This window comes from Hevea brasiliensis, chromosome 16, assembly GCF_030052815.1.
Source record: "Hevea brasiliensis isolate MT/VB/25A 57/8 chromosome 16, ASM3005281v1, whole genome shotgun sequence".
NCBI classification, from domain to species: Eukaryota; Viridiplantae; Streptophyta; class Magnoliopsida; order Malpighiales; family Euphorbiaceae; genus Hevea; species Hevea brasiliensis.
In genome coordinates, this window is record NC_079508.1 from 63,186,860 (window position 1) to 63,211,840 (window position 24,981).

At 35.2% G+C, this 24,981-nt stretch overlaps 2 protein-coding genes and 1 long non-coding RNA gene across 3 annotated transcripts; all 3 read right to left on the reverse strand.

Moving 5' to 3' along the window:
• Window positions 1-1,414: 1,414 nt before the first annotated feature.
• On the reverse strand, window positions 1,415-4,538 carry LOC131174776 (protein trichome birefringence-like 19). Its single transcript, XM_058138709.1, has 2 exons — window positions 3,997-4,538; window positions 1,415-2,322 (listed from the first exon to the last, which is right to left on the reverse strand). The coding sequence occupies exons 1-2, from the start codon at window positions 4,519-4,521 to the stop codon at window positions 1,489-1,491; spliced, it is 1,359 nt and encodes a 452-aa protein (XP_057994692.1). The 5' UTR covers window positions 4,522-4,538; the 3' UTR covers window positions 1,415-1,488.
• Window positions 4,539-7,660: 3,122 nt separating this feature from the next.
• Window positions 7,661-9,097, reverse strand: LOC131174798 (protein trichome birefringence-like 19). The gene is made up of 2 exons (XM_058138762.1): window positions 8,642-9,097; window positions 7,661-8,526 (listed from the first exon to the last, which is right to left on the reverse strand). The coding sequence occupies exons 1-2, from the start codon at window positions 9,095-9,097 to the stop codon at window positions 7,717-7,719; spliced, it is 1,266 nt and encodes a 421-aa protein (XP_057994745.1). The 3' UTR covers window positions 7,661-7,716.
• Window positions 9,098-22,487: 13,390 nt separating this feature from the next.
• LOC131174488 (uncharacterized) lies at window positions 22,488-24,574 on the reverse strand. The gene is made up of 2 exons (XR_009144806.1): window positions 23,761-24,574; window positions 22,488-22,989 (listed from the first exon to the last, which is right to left on the reverse strand). It is a non-coding gene; the product is annotated as an uncharacterized LOC131174488 (long non-coding RNA).
• Between the last annotated feature and the right edge of the window lie 407 nt (window positions 24,575-24,981).

The following is a 24,981-nucleotide window of genomic DNA, read 5'->3' on the forward strand; positions in this document are numbered from 1 at the left end:
TTTTCATTTCTCTTAATAATTGCTCACATTGGTCAGGTTTCCATCTCCATTTCAAAAAATCAGTGTCAGGTCTGCCAAACTTGATGCAGCTCTGTTCATCAAAGATTTCCTGACATGTTGCATTAGTATAGTAAGACCTGTTAGGGTACCAAATCCATCTCCCTTGGAAAATAGCACAAGCGGTCTTCCCAAAATTTATGGTCTTAAGAGTTCTAAAAGATGGCTAGGGTGAAGAGGAATTGAAGATGTAGAGTGGAATAATAGTAACAAGAAAAAGGATAAGGCCTAGTAGGAGAAGTTTGATCATGGTAGGTTGATGCCAATGTGAAGCTCAATGAAATGAGCATAACTAGAGAAATTAAAAATGGGACAATTTGCATAATACACACCAATATAGGTAATATATAAACAACTCGATGATGAGGATGAAGTTCTTCGTGAGAGTGAGTAATATGGGCCAGGAAAATCCTTACCTACACTACATCCAATCAGTCTAAAAACTGTCACATGAACAAAATGTGTTGAAATTATTTCAGGGTTCATTGTTTTTAAGTGTGAACTTATCAGTTTGGTAAACTGAGAGAGAGACAGAGAGAGAGATGAGAAGAGAGGGACAAAAATCATGGCAGTACTAAGCATTGTTATTATGCTTATTAAATCTTGCTAGAGTGATGAATGAAAGAATCTGAGGAACATCAAAGGAGGAAAAGAAGAGGTTCAGGAACCCGTCCCTGGCGTGACTTTAGAGCAAAGAAAACAAGGAGTTTTCGTTTTGTTACTGTCAAGAGTCCCACGTTAAAAGAAAAAAAATCAAAGATTTATAAGAGTAGAGGTTAGCTAACTAATTGATTACTTCTAATATTTTAACAATGATCGGTTCAAGTCTAAGTAAGTTTATCTCATTCTTTATATACTTTTATCTCAATCCGCTCATTTACCTCTTCCACTTGATGAGTCTAAAACTTCTAAGTGTATTAATCACTTATTAATTAATTTATTAATTTTATTATTTTTTTTATCTTTTGATTTTGTTTATTTATCATACAGAAAATAATGATGTTATCTAATATTGTTTACTAAATAATCATAAAAGAAGTTCTACTAAAAATAAATTATGAAAGAAGTTCAATATTTCTTCGTTGGACTAAGACAGCCCACTAAAGAAAATAGACTATTAGCAATGGATTAATTGATTCATCACTAATTTACAGTTAATTCAAATATTGAGTTTCAACAACGAATTTACTTTCAATAAAATCTGTCACTAATTATTAGTGACGGATTAATAATATATCAGCAACGATAACATTACTAATCATATTATTCACAACGATTTTTTTTTCTTTTTTCTTATATCTCATAATATATATATTTTTTGCACCCATTCGATTTCATAGCATCACCATAACCCGCACAAATACAATAATAAAAAACCACTAAATAATTAATAAAAAATTAAAAAAAAAGACAAAAAACAAAGAATTGAATTTATCTAAGCTTCATTTTCCAGTCACTTGAATGAAACTTCTCCTGATATGAGCTCTCATCATGACCACCACCTTCCATCTTCAACATCTCCAGCAAGAAATCACTCCATGTGTCAATTGGTCCAGGCAAGCACCAGTGGACACAATCATTATGCAATGTGACATTTTCATGTGGCCAATGCCCATATCTACTGGGGTGACCATCTGGTCTCAACAACATGGCCTGTGTAGTGTCAAGCAACCTAAACTTCAAGCCCCTTTTCTTCCCTTCCATTTCAGCAATCTTAAATTCCTCCAATTGAGTAACATAGAGCTCCAGGTTTATACCCTCTAATTTGGTCTCATTGGTCCGAAAAGGTCTTGTTCTCAAGCAATCGCCCCCTTGGTCCCACTCCCCGTTTTCATAGTGTGAAGGTGCAAATGTCCTAAGGAAGGTTATGCCCTTAAAATTCTCTAGGCTATTAATGGCTCTAAAGGCAGTTCTAAAAGCCTTTCTGTACCCATAAGACATCGGCAAATCTGTCACATTGTCTCGGAGGCAATAGCGGCAGCCAACAATTTGGTGATTTTCATAGTAAACGCATGGACGAAAGAACCAATGGCCAGCATTTATGATCAAATAATTGAATTCTTCGATCTGGGTTGTCCATTCCTCATTGAATTGATCAAGGTAGAGATTGAAAAGCCCAGTGTGGGTTGGTCCATTGGCATCTGCTTCTTCTTCTTTCACCAAATAGGGTGACCAAAATGTGGCCATGGTAAAATTGTAAGATGGATACCTCCAACGTTTGAATTGCTCATCTGGTGTATATGAAACATCTATGGGATATTCCACCTGAAATTAGAGTTTCATCAAGTACTTAATTAGGGCATTAATAGGAACGAAAGGGAAATTCTTACTTAGATCAGACGAAAGGGAAATTCTTACTCAAATCAGTTTATTATAGATTTAATATATAAATATGTGATATTTATATATTTAAAAGATAGATTTCACCATATATCGTCGTGGTAGACCGAGTCTAAGTAAAAAAAATCCTTAAACCAATTAGACAAAAGCTTGTCATTACCTTGCCAAACTTAAATGTTGTGTATATGTGAGAATATTAGTAGCACTAATCATATATAACTACTACACTTTAATGTTTGTTGGATACAAGTAAAATTAAATTAAAACCAGTTTGAGTTTCGTGGTATTTTAGTTGCCAGTCAATTTCATAGTCAAGAGAGATTTGTGTGGCATCTTCTTCAAAAAGCACATATAGAGTTTTCAAATATATTAGTAGGAAAATTAAGTTTATATTAATTGTCATAATTATATTTCATTAGACCCACAACCATAAGTTATGCCCAGCAATTCCTATATATATATATATTTTTTTTTTAGTATTTTCAAAAAATAAAAAATTTATCAATAAATCTTTCATGAGATAAACACTTAATTATATTGTAAAATAAATATTAGTTAGATATTAAAGGTCTATTTTCTCCTACTATAATTAATGATCAAATGTTAGCAGTTCTTAATTAAGATTTTTTTTGTTTAGACCTCTATCTAATTCAAGACACAAGATATATAATTAGACCCACCTATTTAATAGGTGAGTCTCACATATTTGTATATGATAGGGAACCAAAACTAGAAATCCCAATAACATTCAGTATATTACAACTTTGAACTGCTAATCATTGATTTAAAAAATTTATTCCTACAGTATTTACCAAACATTATAAACCAATAATTATATAGGAGCTTAAAAGCAAAAGCTTACTCTTAACGGTTCATCCAAACCAGTACATTAATTAATTAATTAGGTTTTTAGAACAATAACATGCATGATTGTGAAGATTCGATGTCATGCCAACATGTTACATAACATCTTTCATTTACCTAATCTTTGAATTACATAATGACTTAGGTCAACTAATCAACCTAATTCATTCAAATCAAAACTTATGGCACTGTAAAAACGTTAATTCTGCATATAGATTGATAAGAGTTGGACTTTTTAACACACATCCATAAGTTACAAGAATTTTTATGTTGATTTTGTATTTTTGACGGCCTTTGAAGCCAAAAATAAAATTTTCAGTTACAGGGAAAAAAAACAAAGGCTCAAATAAAGAGAGAGTTATGCGAATACTCCCGACATGTTTTACCTAGTGTAGGGGAAAGGACAGATTCCAGTCTGCTTTCACTGCTTGAAAATAAAGGCTAAAAGACACAGTATATCACCAGCTTAATTTTCAGCTTTAACGCCAGGATGAAGAACATTTATTTGATCAAATGTTAACGTTTACAGTATTTGATTAAATATATTGTCAGGCCATTTCTTGTCAACTTAACTTATAGATCATTAAAACAACGAGAAATCAATACAAAATAATTCTTACTAATTCTGGTGATGAAATTTCCATGCGCATATAGACTTCGTCAAACCCACCAAAGCATAAAGAATTTCAGCATATAAAAAAAATGAACATACAGATGGTAATTAATAACACTTACCCTGGAAAGAAGGCATATCAGGGCCTGCATTTGGTTTCTACCCACAGAGTCTCCAACAAAAGCCATAGATTTGCCTCTAACAATTTCCAGGAACTCAGCAGGGTCGAAAACAGGTAGCTCACACTCATCAGGTTTCCATCTCCATTTCATGAACTCAGTGTCGGATCGGCCATATTTCATGCAATTTTGATGCTCATGTATTGCCCAACATGTGGTGTTTGTGTAGTATGGGGCTTCAGGATTTGGAACCCACTCTCCGGAGAATATATCGCATTTCGTGGCTAGTAGGACATGATCATCCTTAGAACCAAGTGATGAAGAGGGTGGTGACTTGGAAAAATTTTGATACAAAGGGTACCCTAGTAAAGGGTAACACAGAGGAATGATTGTGAGAAGAAGTAGGGCAAAGGTTCCTAGTAGGAATAATATAATTGGTGTCTTTTGTAGTGTGTGAGTTTTGCCAAAGGGAATAAACTCCATAGCATGAAGCTTCATTTGAGAGGGAGAGAAACAGAGGCCGGGCATGAGGAAAATTAGGAGAAAGAGACCATGCTTTTGTATTTATTGAGAGATTGAGACCTATTGCTTTCGTTTCTATGTTCAAACAACTAATTAATTAATTTTGACACTTAATTATTTTCTTTATTTGGTTTCCAAAATCTAACGTGGTATATATATAATAAGACTCGGAGATTTCTAGTATAATCTAAATACATATAGTAAAGATTGAGTTGTTGCATTACTTTTAATAATTAAATCTAATGCTTTTAATTTTTATTGATTAGGGTCATAAATTTTAATTAGTATTTATAATCATTTATTGACATTTATATATTATCATGGACTTTAAAATAAGGGTTACAAATACGCATTATGCTAGTGATATTTATTTTAATATAATTAGTTTTAACTGAGATTTAAATTTGAGATATTATAATTCTGAATACGATTATAATATCACATTTTATATGAATTTATTAAAAAAATAATAAAAAAAATTTTCTATAACAGCCACAATTTTTTTTTTTTTAAATATGCTAAGGTTATGATTTTTTTTTTTTATTAGCCCTTTAAATATAAATGTAGAAAGCAGATGCCATTCGGCCAATGAGCAAGGTAAGAACCAAGAATATTACAATTAAGTATATGATAAGGAAGGAAACTAATGATAGTTGGTGGAATATGAATTTTCAATTTAATTCTAAGCTTTTTGACTTTTTGTCTCATTTGTAAATGAATATTAATTTTAAAATATAGATGTATGTGAGCAGGTAAACAACACAAAGCGTTTGCCAAGAACCTTATCATCATCAGAATCTAATGCTATGCCTTTAACTCCATGGTCAATTAGATTCATTTACTTCAAAAATAATATATAATAATTGACTCATTCTTTTGGACATCTCAACTCAAAATAGGCAGATTGCAAGTTTCCAACTATCTTGAGAAAAACCATTCCTTTTTCAGTTTCTTGTCTATTTTACATGGGTTCTTTTTCACACACATATATATACATAATTCCATTAATTTAATCCAATTAACATGAGAGTAACCAATAAAAAATTAAGTATATAACTTAATTGTAATAAACCTTTCCCATATTCACATTTTTTAAGATATTTTTTTAATGAAAAATTGAAAGAGTAAAAACTCGAACCTGATACTTGCCAAATGAGTTATATACCTTTAATTATTGGACTAAATCAGGCTAAACAATATTAATTTAGATATTATTGAGAAATAATTTTAAGAAAAGAATCCATAATTATATTTACTTTTATTTAATTTTTTGGGCAATTTTATTATGTACTTTTATTAATAGTCACAAAATCATCATATATATATATATAGATAAAAATTTTGCGTATTAAAATTGTGCCTACATAAATTGCCAACTGTGTTAAAACTAGAAAGGAGTCCACACATTATGCGTCACTAGTTTGGTATTACATTTCCATCATATTGGGCAGAAAGAAATTAAAATTATAGTTGGGTTTTCATTTTCACATATAGAAAGATCACATTTATTAGTTATTCTTAGTCTAATCACAGCGCAAACCCGAAGATGACTTCTTGGACTAGCTTAAGTATGCAATAGGTATTCCAGCCAGAAAATTATGCATGGGCAGTGGCGGATTTAGAAGAAACCACTGATCATTCCTGAAATGAAGCATATAGCTGCCAATAATAATAATAATAATAATAATAATAAAAGAGAAGCTAAGTTGCATATGGGCAGACAGCATTTATCATGGATTAGAGGAGGCCCAGTTTCTGTTGGGTTGAGATTGTTTTCCATAGGCAGAGCCTAAATGAATTTGATAATCAGCCTAAACGAATTGGGCCAAATTTAGGGAGAGAGCACAGTTAGTATGTCCTTGTTGACAAAAGCAACTAAACAGAAAGACAGCTACTGTAATAAATGCAGAATGGCATCAACCCAATTGTCCTTGTTTTTTCTTTAAGGTTTAGCTCATACTATTAATGGAGATTATTATTCATTGCTCTGTAGGGTGTAGGGTCTATATCTAGAGAATTATTAGCCTTTAAATATGGTGGTCAGTAGGCGAAAGAAAGTTGCCAAAAAAAAAATCATAAGGGAGGAAAGTGATGGGTTTGGATTACATTTCACAACAAATCCAATTCCTAAACTAACTCTTTTATCACATGTTCAACACCCGTTTGACAAATTAAATAAAGTGAAAAAAAAAATCAATAATTCAAGTTTAATTGGTATGTATTAAATTGATGTTAATAACCCATCAATAACTATTTTTATTTGTTAACATAGCTGTTAAATTGTTAATAGTCGACACACCCTTCAATAACCCTTTTGTTTATAATTATGACTCATAATTAATTAAAGATTCATAAAGCTATAATTAACAGATTTCATACATTCTAATAACCCTATTAATCCTAACCCCTAGCCAAAGCCAACAAGTAAGTTGTCACGTACCTCGCTAATCCTTTGCGGCTTTGCCAAATCTCCAAATCCAAATGATCTTAGAGAGACTATGGAAAACAGTACAATGTCAAGCATATTCTGAATTGTCATTCAAAATGTCAAACAGTGAAGAGGTTACATTCTTTTTGGATGTGAAGTTGAGGAAGATGATACTTATAATAGTCATTCAAAACATTCATTAGTATCTGTGAGCAGCAATTTTCACCCAAATGTAGTGACATTTAAAGTTGTTTGAGAATTTAATGAGGAAAATTTTAGCAACTTATTGTTTAGTGAGTTGAAAATTTGATTTTTTTTTTTATTTTTATTTTTTAAAAACCTTTGAAAATCATACTCATTCCTTATAAAATCATGAGCTCTTTCAAATATATATATATAAACCTTAAAAAAACCTCTCATTACCTTATAAAACCTCCTCTCAAACAGAATGTACGGACAAATGTAAACTTGATATGGTGTGCAAAACTGCCATGTGATACCACCTTATTGCAGCCAGTATTGTCAAGAGCCAAGTGATTTTCTTGAACTGCAATCTTTAATTCTTTATTATTACTTGATAAGAAAATCCCATCAAAACAGGTTTATCTGCTACATGCATTGAGATCATTTGCACCGTCGCAGAACTACTGAAAAACCAATGAGATTTCAAATTTCAGCTTTTAATTTACGTCAAAATAACAAATCATTGCATTATAAAGAATACTCATTAAATAGTATTTGCAACATATATGTAAAAAATGTATCCATAAACATCAAACAATTTTCTGCAGCTCGCCACGAAAGGATCTCTGAGCTTCCCTCTTCATTACATAAAGCAGAAACTCATTCCAAGTGTCAATGGGGCCTGGCAAGCACCAATGAACACAGTCGGCTACGGTCATATTCCGATGCAGCGAGTGTCCATAATGATTTGGATGTCCATCTGGTCTAAGCAGCATTGCTTCAGTAGTAGCTAGCAGCACAAATTTCAAACCTCTCTTCCTCCCTTCTTTCTCTGCTTTCTTAAGTTCCTCAACCTGTGTCAAGTAGAATTCCAAGTTATAATCTTCTAGCTTCATTTCTTCACTTGTATAGGGTTTCGTCCTTGGACAACTCCCTCCTGCATTCCAAGCCCCATTCTCAAAGTGGGATGGGGAAAATGTCCTTAAAAATGTTATACCCTTGAATCCTTTTAGCCTCAGAAGGGTCCCAAAGGCAGTTCGAAAGGCCATCCTGTATCCATAGTACTTAGTAACAGCAGTAATGTTTTCTTTATTGCAGTTGTGACAGCTAACAATCTGGCCATCCAAGTAGTATATCAGAGGACGAAAGAACCATTGTCCGGCAGAGATGACCACATAATCAAAATTTTCAATCTGACTTGCCCATGCCTTATCAGCCTGGTCTAAGTAAAGGTTCATCAGGCTGTTGAGAGAATGACCACTGGGGTCTGCATCGCATGATTTAACCAGGAAGGGAGACCATAAAGTGGCTAAGGTAAACCTGTAATCACTATAGAACCAGTACCTGAAATATGTTGTATCTGATGTATATTTGTGAGAAACATCCACTGGGTGGACCACCTAAAAGACGTTGCAGAGTAGAAATGAGAACACATTCTCTTTTGGGTTTCAGTTTAGAATCATTATGCTGGAGCATGCTTAGTAATTGAATGGAAATGAGCAATTGAGAACTTACACTGGCTAGGAGACACAACAGTGATTGCATTTGGTTCCTTCCCACTGAATCCCCAACAAAGGCCATCGATTTCCCTCTAACAAGACCCAAGAACTGCACTGTGTTAAAGAAAGGAAGCTCACATTCCTCTGGTCTCCATCTCCATTTCATGAACTCTGTGTCAGGCCTCTCAAATTTCATGCAGTTTTGCTGATCTATGATCAAATTGCAGGTTGCATTAGTATAGTAAGGTCCTCTGAGATAAGGCACCCATTTTCCAGTAAAAATATCACATTCCTTCACTCTTTCTCTGCTTCTCAAATCACTGATATTGACACTATGAGATGGTAAAGGTGAGCGCGAATTCTTCAACAGATACAGAGGGATTATGGTGAGGAAAATTAAAGTGAAGGCTATCAGGAACAGCCTTTTCTGTGAGCTCTTTCCACTAGAAAGCTCAGTGGCATGAAACTTCATGGTGGAGAGTAATTGAAGTAAATTTGGTAGTTTGTGTCATTTTATACAGGTATGAGCAGTGATGTGATTTAATTGTGTAATTTGGAATATGGTCATTTGCCCTCTTCTTTGGTATTACATTTCCATCATATTGTGCAGAAAGAAATTAAAATTATAGTTGGGTTTTCATTTTCACATATAGAAAGATCACATTTATTAGTTATTCTTAGTCTAATCACAGCGCAAACCCGAAGGTGACTTCTTGGACTAGCTTAAGTATGCAATAGGTATTCCAGCCAGAAAATTATGCATGGGCAGTGGCGGATTTAGAAGAAACCACTGATCATTCGTGAAATGAAGCATATAGCTGCCAATAATATAAAAATAATAATAATAATAAAAGAGAAGCTAAGTTGCATATGGGCAGTCAGCATTTATCATGGATTAGAGGAGGCCCAGTTTCTGTTGGGTTGAGATTGTTTTCCATAGGCAGAGCCTAAATGAATTGGATGTAATCAGCCTAAACGAATTGGGCCAAATTTAGGGAGAGAGCACAGTTAGTATGTCCTTATTGACAAAAGCAACTAAACAGAAAGACAGCTGCTGTAATAAAAGCAGAATGGCATCGACTCAATTGTCCTTGTTTTTTCTTTAAGGTTTAGCTCATACTATTAATGGAGATTATTATTCATTGCTCTGTAGGGTGTAGGGTCTCTTTCTAGAGAATTATTAGCCTTTAAATATGGTGGTCAGTAGGCGAAAGAAAGTTGCCAAAAAAAAAAATCATAAGGGAGGAAAGTGTTGGGTTTGGATTACATTTCACTACAAATCCAATTCCTAAACTAACTCTTTTATCACATGTTCAACACCCGTTTGACAAATTAAAAAAAGTAAAAAAAAAAATCAATAATTCAAGTTTAATTGGCATGTATTATATTGATGTTAATAACCCTTCAATAACTCCTTTTATTTGTTAACATAGCTGTTAAATTGTTAATAGTCGGCACACCCTTCAATAACCCTTTGTTTATAATTATGACTCATAATTAATTAAAGATTCATAAACCTTTTATTAATAGATTTCATATGTCAACACCATATTTTGGCTGATCACCGAGGTCAAGGGACTTTAAATTGACTCCCAGCCGACATCCTTCGATCACAAATGACTTTTCCAAACACATCGATTGCTCAATCATGAAATAAACCGATCCCACACTTAGTTAATTGTTTTCCAATCTCTTATCAGAGGGGTTCAAACCAATTTCAGGTCTCCATACCCTCCAGTCTTGCCTCCTGATCTCTCTTTATCAATATTGTGGAAAGTCGTTTAGCTAATGCTAGAATCGGGTTCCTCACTTATATGTCCCAGATATTCCTTAAAATAAAGTTAAGGTTTCTGTCCAATTTAATGATGATTCCGATCTTAAAAATTCGAGTCAAGCCTTTCCAATTCTAATGTTCTAAAGTTATACCCGGTGTTTGGTCATGGCTTAGTCCGATCTCTCGCTTACAATGTTTTTTCGATCTCTTATACTTAGATTAATAGTTGCTTTTAAGTTTGATGTTTTAATACGTTCAAAAATCAAGTACTCATACAATTGGGGTACTTTCCGATCTCATCAAGAAATTAAACAAAATAGAGGACTTTACTTCATTTCAAAATAAAAATTTACAAGTCATTCTACCGGAGGGTCTCCCACTGCTCTCTAAGTACATCATCATTTCTCTCATTATCTCTCTCTCTGGATCTTCATCGCCTCATCTTCGCCTCAAGCGAGCCTGCTCATCCAGAGAAGTCCTCTTCAGTGGTACCACTTCTTCACTTCACCATAAGGTCATTATGGGCGCTCACATAAGCCCCAGCCTCCTTCGTAGTGCTTTCCTCTTCCTTAGCCTGAAGTTTCTCATCCTTAGCTCGAAGCTCTTCCTCTTTCGCCCGAAGGTTTTCAGCATAATGAGCGAGATCAGCAGATCGACCAGCTCGAGAGTCTTCAAGTTCTCGTTCCACCTCCATTATCCTCTCCTCATAATGCTTCATCCGCTCTTCCATTCTGGCGATGTAATCGTTAGCAGAGGAGAGTTGAGCTTATGCAGCTGAGGCATCTTGGATCACCTTAAGGATCTCTTTCTTTAAAGCGTGGGCTTTCTCTCTGAGTACGTGCTAATTAGCAATGGCCTCTAAGCCCAAGCTCATTGTCTGAGCTAAGATGTCATCCATGCTCTCTTCTGCCAACCTGCCCGATCTTCTTGGAAGCAAATAGAAGCTCCCATGACTTTGGCTGTTGGGATTCCTCAGAGAGCAATTCCTTTCCAATGATTGGATCGGTTGAGCGCCAGAAAGCGCCCCGACCGTAGGACTGTAAGACTCCCTTCTACATTGGAAGAGATCAAGGGGAGGGGAGGTGGAAGCTCGATTTATTGAGGAGTCGGGCGATGACCTCTACCTCGTAGATCGGTTTCTCTTGAGATCGGGGAGGAGAGCTCGGCACCTCTACTGATTCATGACGAGGGGTCTGAGCATCAGCAATGGTGGCCCCCTTCATCGCCCTCACTTTCCTAGAGACCTCCCTCTTTCGTTTGCGGCTCTCCTTAGAAGCATCGCCACCTGCCATACCTGCACAAAGAATAAGTCAGTGAGTTCGCTAAGATTCTGCAGAGACTGAGATATGGGTCGCACTGTGGCCGAGGTCGAGAGTCAAGCTCAGATTCTTCGCCGCTGATCACCGCATCATCCAATACTTCAGTCGCCATCACCGCTGCCTAAGCAAGAGAATTTCTAAGTGGATGCGAGACTTTAACTCTTTCACCACAGCCTTCGCCCTTATTTAAGGTGATCTTTGGGATCTGAGCGACTGTGTGTTGCCAACTCCGTGGGATGCCCTCAAAGCCATTCCGAATCTTGCTCCTCAAAATGAAGAACCGGTTCTTACAATTCTTCAATGAAGAAGGGAGATCAGTAAAGAGAGAATAATTGGGCTTAGCTTGGAAGAACCAGAACTCATCATCCTTGCTTCGGGCGAGCCTATGTGGCTCAAGAAAGACTTTGGCCGTGGGTTCCAGCCCCTAGCTCTACAGAGGCCCCATAAGGCTATTAGAGTTCGCTAGGAGTTTGGATACACTTGGGCTACCGAGACATGGTGGAATTTTAGGACGGCCTTGTAAAATTCGTCCAAGGAAAAATGGAGCCCAGCTTTCAGTTGCTCTTCATATACCATGATGAGATCGCCCTTATCAAAGAAGTGGTTGGCCTGATAATCGCCATGGCACTTGATCAGTTCAAAGGAGTCGATCTGCAGATTATACTCCTAGCTTATAGATTAGAGATCGATTTCTCTCAAGACTGAAGGCAACTCATCAATTGGCAAGTTATCTCTCCTCAAAGATGCCCCTTGCCTCTGGCCCGTAGCTGACCGCTTATCAAACGAGGGCCATGCTGGTTTGACCACCCGATCTAATTACGTTGCCCTCTTCCGAGGTCCACGAAACATGGACAAAAGACGGGCTCGCAGCTCTCTGACCCTCGGCGCCACTCATTCTCAAAGAAACCAAAGAAGTTTAACTAAGAAAAAGATCAAAACCCTTACAGGAATGTGATCGGTGCCAAAAATACTTGAAGAAATGAGAGAATGTTGAAATTGCTAGCAAAGTGCTGAAAATGACATAAGGGAGCAACTGATTGACCCTCCTCCTATTTATACCCGTCTGAGCATTTAATGCTCACGAAGTCCCAAGCAAGACTTCTGCCATCTAATTGACCCGCTTTCCTGACAAGTCGCGGGAAGATTCTAGAAACACGATAATAAAATCGAATAAAATGAGATCGGCTAACTAGGGTTATCAGATTGTGCGAATTTTCAGAGCCGTAGATCGGCTAATGACGATTTAGTTAAAGATCAGATCGGATATGCACATCAGAGATCGAAAAAACAACCAATGCAATAATTAAATAATAACCTTCAAATAAAATTTCATTTCATTTCCAAAAGGTCAGATTACATCATTTAGGCGATCTCAAGAGATCAGATTACATCATTTAGGTCATTAAGAGAACCTTTAAATGTCAGATTACATCATTTGGGCGATTTCTAAAGATCGGCACTACATCCTACCTAGTAAGGACCTATGTTAAAGCTTAGTCTTGTGGCTGAATCAAAAGATGTGTTTGATCAGAAACCAGCCATAGGCATCGGATAGATGTGTAGCTCAGATGGGGTGACTATGACTCTCATGATGGTGAGTGGAGTCATCGTCGATGTCATCGACCAGAATCGAGCTGCAGTTGGGATGCTTGATGTAGTGAGGAGCCAAATGAACTTCAAGAGGCGGTCACCGACATTAAGATTGAAATTAGTAGTACTCTTGCCCGAGATCGGCCCACCAATTATACTAGTGGACCGATTCGAGATCGGCACGATCATCGTTTTCGATCCTGATCGGTAAATTAGTCCGGTTCCTTCACTGTCATCAAATATTGTTCCCATGTTTCTCCGATCACCGGGATCGAAAATTTTCAGTCGATGAGCAAAGAAAATAGTCGGAAAAAGATCAAAAGCAGTCACCATGATCGGAATTGTCACCGGATAAGCTAGAACAGGAGAAATGGAGAAATGGAAAGAGGAGAAGTGAAGTGTGGAGGAGTTTTTTTCGCTGGTGCATATATATAGGGCCTGAGCATTTGTTGCATACGTAAAACCAAAGCTGATGCATCCAGAATCAAGAATTAATTGCTTTGACTTAGGCAAATCGGATAAAGAGGAAAGTTCTAGAATGAGAGAGATCGAAAAGTGATGAGGGACCCGATATGAGAAAGATTGGAAAAGAAGAGGGTCATAATAGAGAGATCGGAAGGAATAGAGATCGGAAAGCACGGAGAGGATGAGATAACTTCCAATAACTCTCTACATAATCAGAACCGAGGTAGTTAAAGCGTTGCAGGCGTGAGCAAATCTTCACCACACGCCTCATTTGCAGAATCGCCCACATTGCTGATAGACGCAAAAAACAGTTATGGCAATTCTGTACATCACAATCTCCACTGTTGATTATACTTGCAAGGATGAACCCGGAGCCCTTGGATCAAAAGCATACGATGTGTTTGGCACTTTTCATTCTCAAATTTCTGATCCATCTTGTAAGGTAAGACTCGAGCCGTTGAATTAGAAAGAGAAAGGATGATATTCGGATAGAATCCCACTTGTCCATTTTGATTCTCTTTAATTCTCAGACATCGGATCATGTCCTTTGAAATCCAGACCTTCCGTCTCCACAGGAGAGATCCTAACCCTTCATTAGAAGCACCTGTTCCCTATAAATACCGCATGCACATCGTAGAAGGGACGGGCAAGAAAAGGTGGTGGTGATTATAGTGGAAAGGCTCAAATCTAATTCACTTGCTACTTTGCCATTCTCGAGCTGGAAACTTTAGAAACTAGTTTTCTTAAGTATCTCCATTGAAGGAGTCTTGGACCCCAAAATCTTCATTTTCACTGCTCATTACTCGTGATACCATTTTTGTTCGGTTTCATCTTTATCACCCTAATACCAACATATTATTCTCCAAGCTTAATCTCATTCCGACCGACATCGCCGCCTACCAACCGCATTCTCGACTGGTTCTGTTATTTCGAGTAAGTTTTAGTCTTTTGGCCATCGATTTCCACCTCTACAAGATTCATGGACACTAGAGTTAGCTCAAGAGTCTCAACCTCCCACTGTAAGTGTCTAAACTATTGTTTCACTGGATTCTCGTGTTTCGCTTTATTTGTTTTTATTTTTCAAATTTCCATTAAGTTCAGTAGCACTAAAATCCCAATGTAAATTATTCAGGCCGATAGTTATTTCCTGATGTTTACTTCTTCTATTCGTCCGTGAACCTTATTTATTTCTCTTTAGCTTTCATTTCCTTTGAAAATAAATGTTCTGGTTGTGGGCAACTTGTAGATAAATTAATAAAATATTGGTAGAAGTATCTTAACGTGAAAGTTTTTTGAACAAATAAAAATAACCAAAGGTTGAATAGTAGCTCAGAAAAAGTTATGAGGTCGTTACTAAACGAGTCCAGAGATAGCATAATAGAGCGAGAATCGAGAAAAGATCGATCCTGATTAGTAACCGAAAGAGATCTGATATAGGCCAAAGAGTTCGACAAGGTAATCACCTAGGAAATCGGTGAAAAGTTCGATCTTATATCACTAACACTTTAAGAGATCGGGAGAGTTCTTACCGATTCTCATTTAATTAAAATACGAGATCGGAGGAGAGTTTTGAGCCGAGATCCTTCATTGAACTTTTGAACCACACACTCTAAGAGTTCGTGGTAGAGGTCTTACCTGATTCTCATTTAATTAAAATACGTAGATCGGATGAGAGTTCTTATCCGAGATCCTTAATTTAAATTTTGTACCGAACACTCTACGAGATAGGAATAGAGTTCTTACCGATTCTCATTTAATTAAAATACTGAGATCGGAGGAGAGTTCTTATCCAAATCCTTCATTTAAATTTTGAACCTAACACTCTAAGAGATCGGGGAGAGTTCTTATCCGATTCTCGCTTAATTAAAATACAGAGATCGGAGGAGAGTTCTTAACCGAGAACCTTCAAATAAAATTAGAACCGACTCCTTTAAGATATGGGGGGAGAGAACTAATCTCATTCTCATATCAATAACACACAGAGATATGAGGAGAGTTCTTATCCGAATGCCTTCATTTAAATTTTTAAACCGAACACTCTAAGAGATCGGGGAGAGTTCTTACCATTTCTCAACCAAAACCTCAATAAAATATGTGGAGATCTGAGGAGAGTTCTTATATGAAATCTCCCACCTAAAACTCTTAATAAAACATATCTAGAGATCGGTAGAAATGTCACGACCCAACCTATGGGCCTGACTCAGACTAGGACTCGCCACCCTAAAGCCCCGAGGCCCGTAGTAAGCCTAACTATTTCTTAACTCAACTTTAAGGCCCATTTAGACCCAATTTCAAGAATTCAACTGACAGAGTCCACCATAAAATAGACCTTTCAACGGAGAGTTTTTACTCACCCGACCTATAAACACAATATATAATCAATTGGGAGCTCACCACCCTCCACATACTCATACAACATAAAATAAATGGGAGCTCAGCCTCATCCACCATCAACATGCATAAAATAATAAGTTTGGTCGGGTGAGTCAAAACTCCCGCTGAAAGGTTCATTTTATGGTCGGACTGTCTGGTTGAATTCTTGAAATTGGGCCTACATGGGCCTTAGAGTTGGGTTAAGGAATAGTTAGGCTTACTACGGGCCTCGGGGGCTTTAGGCTGGCCCAGGCTCTAGTGCCGGTCCGGCCCATCGGTTGGGTCGTGACACGAAACTTCTGATCCAAGCTCTCTTAACGAAATCAAAATTAAAATAATACAACTCCAATATACAAGATAACTTTATTTAACACCTATACACTAAAGGGCCATCTCACGAACTCGTGTTCTTGGGCAACCTAAAATAAGTGAAATATCGAACACTCCTTTATTATGCACAAAGGATTAACATCATCCCTATCCCAACCTCTAATTATCTTTTTAATTTATAAAGAACATAACATTAAATTTGTTCACTCGTTGAGGGACAGGCGATGCCTAACACCTTCCCTTAACACCTTCCCCGCCAGCATACTAACCCCGAACTTAGAATCTTTTTTTTTTTTTTTTTTCTTTGAAGTGGTTTCCTTTTGATTTATTTTGACAAAATGGTTTTCTTTAATTTTCTTCAAAATTAGAGTAGCGACTCGCTTTTCCCACTTCGATGAATAGCTCTGTCTGACGACCGCAAAATACCTTGCGACATCATACATTCTAATAACCCTATTAATCCTAACCCCTAGCCAAGCCAACAAGAAAGTTGTCACGTACCTCGCTAATCCTTTGCGGCTTTGCCAAATCTCCAAATCCAAATGATCTTAGAGATTTGAGACTATGGAAAACAGTATAATGTCAAGCATATTCTGAATTGTGAGAGAAAATTGCAAGCTACCCTTAACTTATTTAATTATTAAATTAATAATTTAATAATATATATAAAATAATACATAAATAAACAATATAGAGATAATTGAATAAGATAATAGCAAGTGAAGTCAACAATCCACAAGGAAAGACAATATTCTTCACTTTGGAAAAAAAAAACTTGGCTAATAATTTTCGTTAGAAAAAGAAAATTCAATAAACAAATAGATAATAACTCATTCTCTAGGATACTGAACTGATGATGTAATATCGCTTTGTTTTTCTCTCCAACTCATCAGCATCCACCAACGGAAAGTTGGAACACAGAAGAAAGTGTTTCCCCTTGACATTTCAATCGTCTCTTTTTTTTTTTCCCATAAATAAGGGAATTTATATAGCATACAAGTTGTACATATTGAATTCACAAATTTATAAAGACCATTAATTACTTTAATTGAAAAATTACTCAAGAGTCATGCAACAGACACTTATTAAAATAGCATCATAAAAAGAAATAATAACTTTATTTTTAGTGATTTATTATTTTAATATAATTCATTTTAATTAAAATTTTAATCTCATAATAATAGAAATAATTTTATTACCACTAAATTAAAATTCATTATTTTTTACATATACCTATACCCACAAAGCGTTAAATACTTGAATTTTCCTTCATGAATAAAAATAGAAAAAACCAGCAATTACAATAATATCCACAATAATTAGAGAGCAAAGCAATTTCGCATTTCATAAAACAATACCTCTCTACGGAAACTGGGATGGCTACGTTTACCTAGAGGCTTCAAATAAAATAAATAAAAATCCACATAAAATAATTATTTCTAGAGGGCATTTATGGAATAAAAAAAATCTTGATTGTACCATATGTAGAGAATAGAATTAAACTAGTATTCTCCACAGAAGGTCAGAGAGGCTTAGCTCCTAACCGTTGCGTGGTCTGCCATCCAACTTCCAAGATTTTAATGCTTTCAATGTGACTTGCAGCCGTTCAATTCATTCATATCATCTCTCTTATTTTCTTCTCCTCTCTCCCCAACTCTTCTCTTTCTTGGCTGCTCTTCCTCCAACTCCAACTCTGTAATAAGAAGCTCCATAAAAGTCCTAACTTGCATCTCAACTTCAACTTCTCTTCTTTTCTAACACTTTCATTTCTCACCCTCAATCTGCCATAAGGTTTCTGTCTCTTGCTTCTCTTCTCTCACAGCCCCCCAACTCACAAAAGCTCTTTTCTTTCTAAGATTTAGCTTTGCCTACCAGTTACTAATTTCGACTCGTTTATATTCTTTTTACAGGCTTTGAACATGGTGATGATGGGATTGGAGAGGTTGGTGGTGACCTTAAAATCAAAGATAAGGTCTCTGAAGATGAAGAAACCATATGATAAGATGGACAAAAGTGAAAGTATGAGAATTGAGATAAGAAGCAGGAAGGCTAGGAAGCTCATTGAAGAAACCTTGAAAATTGCGGATTCTCCAAAGAGCAGGACTTATGCTTTTTGAGTGTTCTGAATAAACAAAATCAGTTGAAGCAGTAAGTAACAGGGGGTAATACCCTGTTTTAATGCTTCATCAACCGTGGTTTATATGATACAATAGTTATTTGGCCCTTAGTTGCCTTACCATATCAAGAATATATGGTGTATATCTCTTTCTTTTTTTCAGTTTCTTTCTCTCTCTCTCTCTCTCTTTAATTTTTACCTTCCTTCTTTTAAATTTACAAAATGGTCAAGCTAAATTTTCCTAACTTAAATCACTGGGAAAATAACAATATATAGAATTATGGAACATGCTAGGAAATTATTATCACTCGTATTATACTTTCAAGGACATAAAATGTAGATACCTCCTTCGTATGGCTATTGTTAAAGGAAGAGGAATTTTATTTTTGTTAGTTTCCTTATTAATAATATATTGGCAAATACCATGCAACTGACTGTCATTATTTCATAGTAAAATAAGTCACAAAGTCTTATTTTATTTTCCTTTCAAAGTAACTGTTTTATGCCTAAATGCTTTCTTTTCTCCGATCATAACCATTTCACAATCCTCAAGGTACATGCAAAAGAGATTGATGAACTAGAAGGATATACTTCCTAACTTTGCTTTTCAGAATCAAAGTTGCCAAAAAATAAATAAATAAAGAATGACTTGTGATCATGTAAAGTTTACATGCTCTACCAAAAGTTTGTCATCTCGTTCTCCCCCTCTACAAAATCCCACCCTAGACCCAGCATAAATTTGATCACTGAATACTTAATGGAACTTCCAAAATTTTACAGTAGCTTTTACGTTATTCCTTTGAGGATATTCAAGACTCAAAGAATTTCCTAGATACTAAAATTTGAGATTGTAAATAGTAAATTGGTTTACATTCAAATCAAATTGGGATTGTAATAAACCCTATAATTTTTTTGGAGGGTAGACCCAATATTTTCGAAGGAACTTGAAACGAAAATTCTATAGATATGACTATGCTTGATCTCGACGTAAAAGAAATCTCACAGGGCAAAAGAAAAAATGTGAAAGAGATCTCACATTATAGTCAATTCCCAGAACATTGAGGCGCTGACCTACAATTATCTGTTTACTTTCCCGTATGGATCATCTTACTTTAATCAAGAAATGCTTTTGTCCCCGTATGCTGTAATAAAGTCATATGAAGATGAGGTTTTGCCTAAATAGTTCTTGCTGGCGATACTTTCACTGGGGTGCTACGCTAACTTGATAAGGAGAGTGACGAATAATAGAATTTAAATAAAAAAAAAAAAAGGCAGTAATAGAGAACTAAAGAAGAAAAAGGAGCCCATATGACTAAGGCCCTCCCATACCAAAAACAAGGGAAAAAAGAAGTAAAAGATGGCAAATAGAAGGCTGAGAATCTGTGCATAAGACCTGGAAAGTAGGTACTGATGTGGCACCTGTTTCCACATGAAAATGAAGACCTTATTGTGGACTTCAAGGGTTAAAAGGCTCCAAATATTTAAAATCCACAAAAAAAGTAAGCTCACATCCATTCCCACTATTTATTTTAGACAGCAAAAGTGTCCACACATAAAGATATATGGCACCGAAAATAGGGGTTCATCAATTAAAAAAAAATCTTAATTTAATTGTTTTTCTTAGACACAGCGGTTAGAATCTGCATGTGCTGTCTAATTACACAAGAAAACAAAAACTAAAATTGCATATGTAGTGTAGACGTTGATTCAGGACCTTTGTCTCTGTTGTGAGAACCCAATTGACTAGAATTAAAATTGAAAAGCAAAATCAAAGTCGCAATCTTTCATCATTGGTAATGGCTATTTATCATCTCTATAACATGTTGAATGGTTCATAAATGTTTGTGCAATAACTTTTTGTTTTATAATTTCTATTTGGTTAACATGGTAGCTTTGTCTATTGTCTGATTAGACCAAGCAGTATGTCAGAATAAATTAGACTATTGTGTTAAGAGCCACTAAACATATGATCACATTGTTCTAATGACAGCCTGCCCTAAAGGCAGAAGCAAACAACCGAAACTCGATTTAGAAGCAGAAAAACTATCGAGGAATTGTTACATAGAACAGTCCTACGCTCCATCTCTTTCACAAGCATATAAATCCCAGCAAATTAGAATTTACAATTCACATGAAAAGGAAGTACAGGATTGAGAATTATAACTCATATGAGAGGGGGTATAGGACAATTCTATCCATCTAATTTTTTTCCTAGAATGAATGATGAAATGTGGGAAGAAAAAAGAGAACTTGGTAAGATAACTTTCCACATTGAGACCCATAATTAGAAGTTCCCAACGGTGAATAATAAAATAAATAGACATCTAATGTAAATGCAAATTGCAAGAAAAGTACTGAGGATACTTTATTAATGATCTTATGTATATCAAAATATCCAAAGGTCATATCTTCACCGCCATATTATCTAGTTGGCATCAAATATAAGGTTAGTTCAAATCACCCTTTCTACTAATATATAAAATGAAAATCACAGTATTTTCATGAAGGATGCAAAGGAAATGTAATTCGAAAAGTCCGGATTCAGGACAAGGATGATGGGATGACAAAATGGGATGGCCTTATAAATCTAACAATTAAGAGTCCCCAGTCCCCACCCTGTATATCCATCTATCTAACGAGTTCAAGTTCGCAATGATTCTTTAACAAGGCCCCACTAACATAATATCGATATTGCAACATCATTTGGGCACTAGTTTGCAATGTGCAAATTATAATCAATTAAAGGGGCAAAAAAATGAGCACAAATTTTCAAGCTAGTTCTACAGTGCACCATGGGCTAACAAAAATTATGGTCATTAAAGTTTTCCTTAAATTTTAATAAGTCCAATAATGTCTGATGAAGCCGACATGACTCACTAAATTACTTTGATACTTAAGTCCACTTGACAATAATTAATTTGGGATTTCACCAACATTAGCACCAAAGAGAACATATACATATGTATATTAGCTTTAATTAACTAGATAAGGAACCTGGTTTAAACATGAAATCTGGAGCACAAGATTAACGTTCTAGGATTTTTTGGTTGACAATTACATGTATTACAATTGTGATATAAAAAATTACATATTATGTTTTAATTTGCTTCTTGTTCAATATTTACCAACATGCATAATAAAAGGAGCTATCAGCTTTGAAATATACCATTAAAATTACACCAAATTGAAAGCTTCACACCTACTTTGATTTGTGCCAGTAATACATGGATAATTCTAGCAAGATCCATAACTGCATTTGATTTGGCATATAACTGAGACTAAATAAAGCATCATGTACCAAGTATAGCAGCAAAAATTTTCCATTCCATTCCGGTTCTGTATTGGTAAAATCTCCAAACTAAATTATTTATGATTGGGCTAAAGTTGAAGAGTGATAAAGCAATTCAAGTTGAGTGCGTTAACTTGGGAACATTGAATTTTTGTAGCATTTGGGAATGCTTTAATAATAACCAAATTCGTAGCTTAGCCATGCACCAAGATTTTTACATTTCAATAGGATCAGAATGCAAAGTAGACCTGGAATTCAAAAACGATACGATCATAGGAATCAACAAAACAATGACAACACAACAAACTTCTTATCAGAAACCTGCGCAGTTTTTTCTGTGAATGAAGAGTACCTAAAAGCCAAAATAAATAAATAAATAAATCTAAATCTATAATTACAAAGCGGGTACTTTGACAATAATTCTTCATAATTAAAAAAAAAATTATTGCACAAACTGTCAAACCATCAATTCCAGTCACCATTTCAAATAACAAAAATCTTTCTTTTTTTTTCCATCTTGAAGGACCATATATATTAAATATTTATACCACGAATAAATCAATAGCACAAAATTTCCAAGCCAAAAAGCTGCTTTAAAAGCATAGAGAGGAAAAGAATAATGTCATAAACAAGCAAAGTGACATTTTGAAGACAACAATAGGAATAATATAGAACATCTAAATGACTGCCTTAGTCACAAAAAAGGGTAGGCACTAAGAGTTAATGAGTCAAATGTTGGTTTAACAGCTATGAGCAGTTTCAACAGCTGGTACTAGCAATGACTGTTAAAGCAAAGAGAAGCAGAACCGTTTATTCAGTGATTTTATTCGGATTAAAGCTGCATGAGGAGCACTGAAGCTAAAATGCTACATGTATAAGATTAAGAAATGAATATTCTTGCAGTGTAAGCGATGAATTCCTGCAAAACAAATCCTCTGGCTTGATAATAAAGCCTTTGGAGATCCTTAGAGTGACTGCAGTTCCATGGTAACAGAGGAGGGTCCAGGCAGTATATATGAATATATCGAATCTGGCAGAAATGACAGCTAACTAGAAGATCCTCAGGTTCCCGGTAACAGCATTCACCACAAACTGATGCTAATGAAGACTGTTAAACCAGAGAAAAATAAAAGACTTAGCATCAAGCATCATATCCAGATAAAAATTCCAGTAGCACATGGTAAAAAATGAACACCTAAAAGTTGCCTGTAAGACTAGCAGTTGATGATAGGGCTGTGCAGAATTCGGTTCAAACCGAAAAACCGAACCAAACCGAGTCAATTCGGTTCAATCGGTTCAGTTTTAAAATTCAATCAGTTCGGTTCGGTTTTACGTTATAAAAATTTCGGTTATTTCGTTTCAGTTCGGTTTTGAAGAGAAAAAAATCAATTAAACTAAACCAAACCAAATAGTAATTTATATATTCAAATTGAATCAAATCAAACTGAATCGATTTTTGAATTGATATATTTTTATGGGAAATTTATGAATTATATTTAATTATATATATATTAATTGTTTAATTTTATTGATTAATAGTTATTAGGTTCAAACCAAAGTCAAAATTAAACCAAATAACTTGAAAATCAAGTTTAAATTAAAAAATCAATAAAAAATCAAAACCAATCGGTTTAAACCAAACCGAACCGAAATTGAGCAGTTTGGTTCGATTCGGTTTTTCACCCATTTCGGTTCAGTTCAGTTTCTAAAATTTAAAATTCGGTTTTTATAATTTAATTCGGTTCGGTTCGGTTTCTAAAATTTAAAATTCGGTTTTTATAATTTAATTCAGTTTGGTTCGGTTCGAATCGAATGCTCACCCCTAGTTGATGAGAATTAAAAGTCTTATAGGTGGACAAGTACAAAGAATGAATATAACCTCAGCACCGAATCTGCATCTTTCTTGATCATTTAATAAGAAAATATCTGTTGTTGAGGAGGCACAAGGAATAGTCTGACAGTAAATTTTCTGATCAGAGGTTGCTGCATCCTCCACTTTAGTGATGCTTACAAAACTACCCTTGCACAAAGGACATCTTGAAATTTTTCCACTTGAAATCTACATATATCATCAGCATCAGATCAGAAGGAAACTTTACAACAGTGATTGACTAAAGGGAATGGTGCAATACATCAAAGAAGACACATTGAAAGTCTATCAAAATTCAAATGACACTGAGATGTTGGAGACAAAAATAGTGTATACATTAATAAAATGAGCAAACCTGCATAGAATTTTCAGCTCTCATACAATTTAAAATGGAACCAGTTTCCTACTAATAAAAATATATATATATATTGGGAATGCATAACCATTTGTGCTTCCAAAAGACACATAGATAAGAGGAAGAGAAGGAATCTTTCTTCACTTCTCAATATACAAAGCAGTGGTGTACCTGAAGTTTCGCTCATGATCTAAAATGCTCAAAGACAGTTCACAAATATAATCTAAAAACCATTTTGCAGAATTTGCATCCATTAGGCAACTTGTACTTTCAGATGACAAAGAACTCCCTTGAAAAGCAAGGACTGAGATGGTACACAAAAAATTTGGGCTTTCAGGAGAAACGGGAAACAGAAAAAGGAAGAAGAAAACAAGTGATGGCAGAACTGAATAGTTTGCCTTGCATGATTCAACTTAAATGTCTTCTATGAAACCAAGTATTCTTAAGAACAAATGAGGAATAATTTGAACTTTCAAAGGCCTTTTACCAACATGAAAAAAAGGGACAAAGTAGTAAAATGAAATGTTAAATCAGGCAAAAAAAGTCAAAAGTACTCATTTACAACTCCTAAATCTGAAAGTTTTCAGAGATGAATATGAAGGAAAAGAGGAAGAAAGAAAACAGAGAGGAATAACAATACCCAGAAAAGGAAAGACTTGCATACAACAGAAAAAAATATCTATAACCAAAAAGGATAAGCCCACAATAATTCAAGTACATTGAAAGTTTTAAGAATTTTATACATGAGAAACAAAATGAAAATTATCATTTTAAACCACTTTGGCAATAACTCTATTCTATTGAAATGAATATTTTCCACGCACGATAAGAAAGATAAGTGTATGAAAGAAGAAACAGGCATAAAACAAACAAGG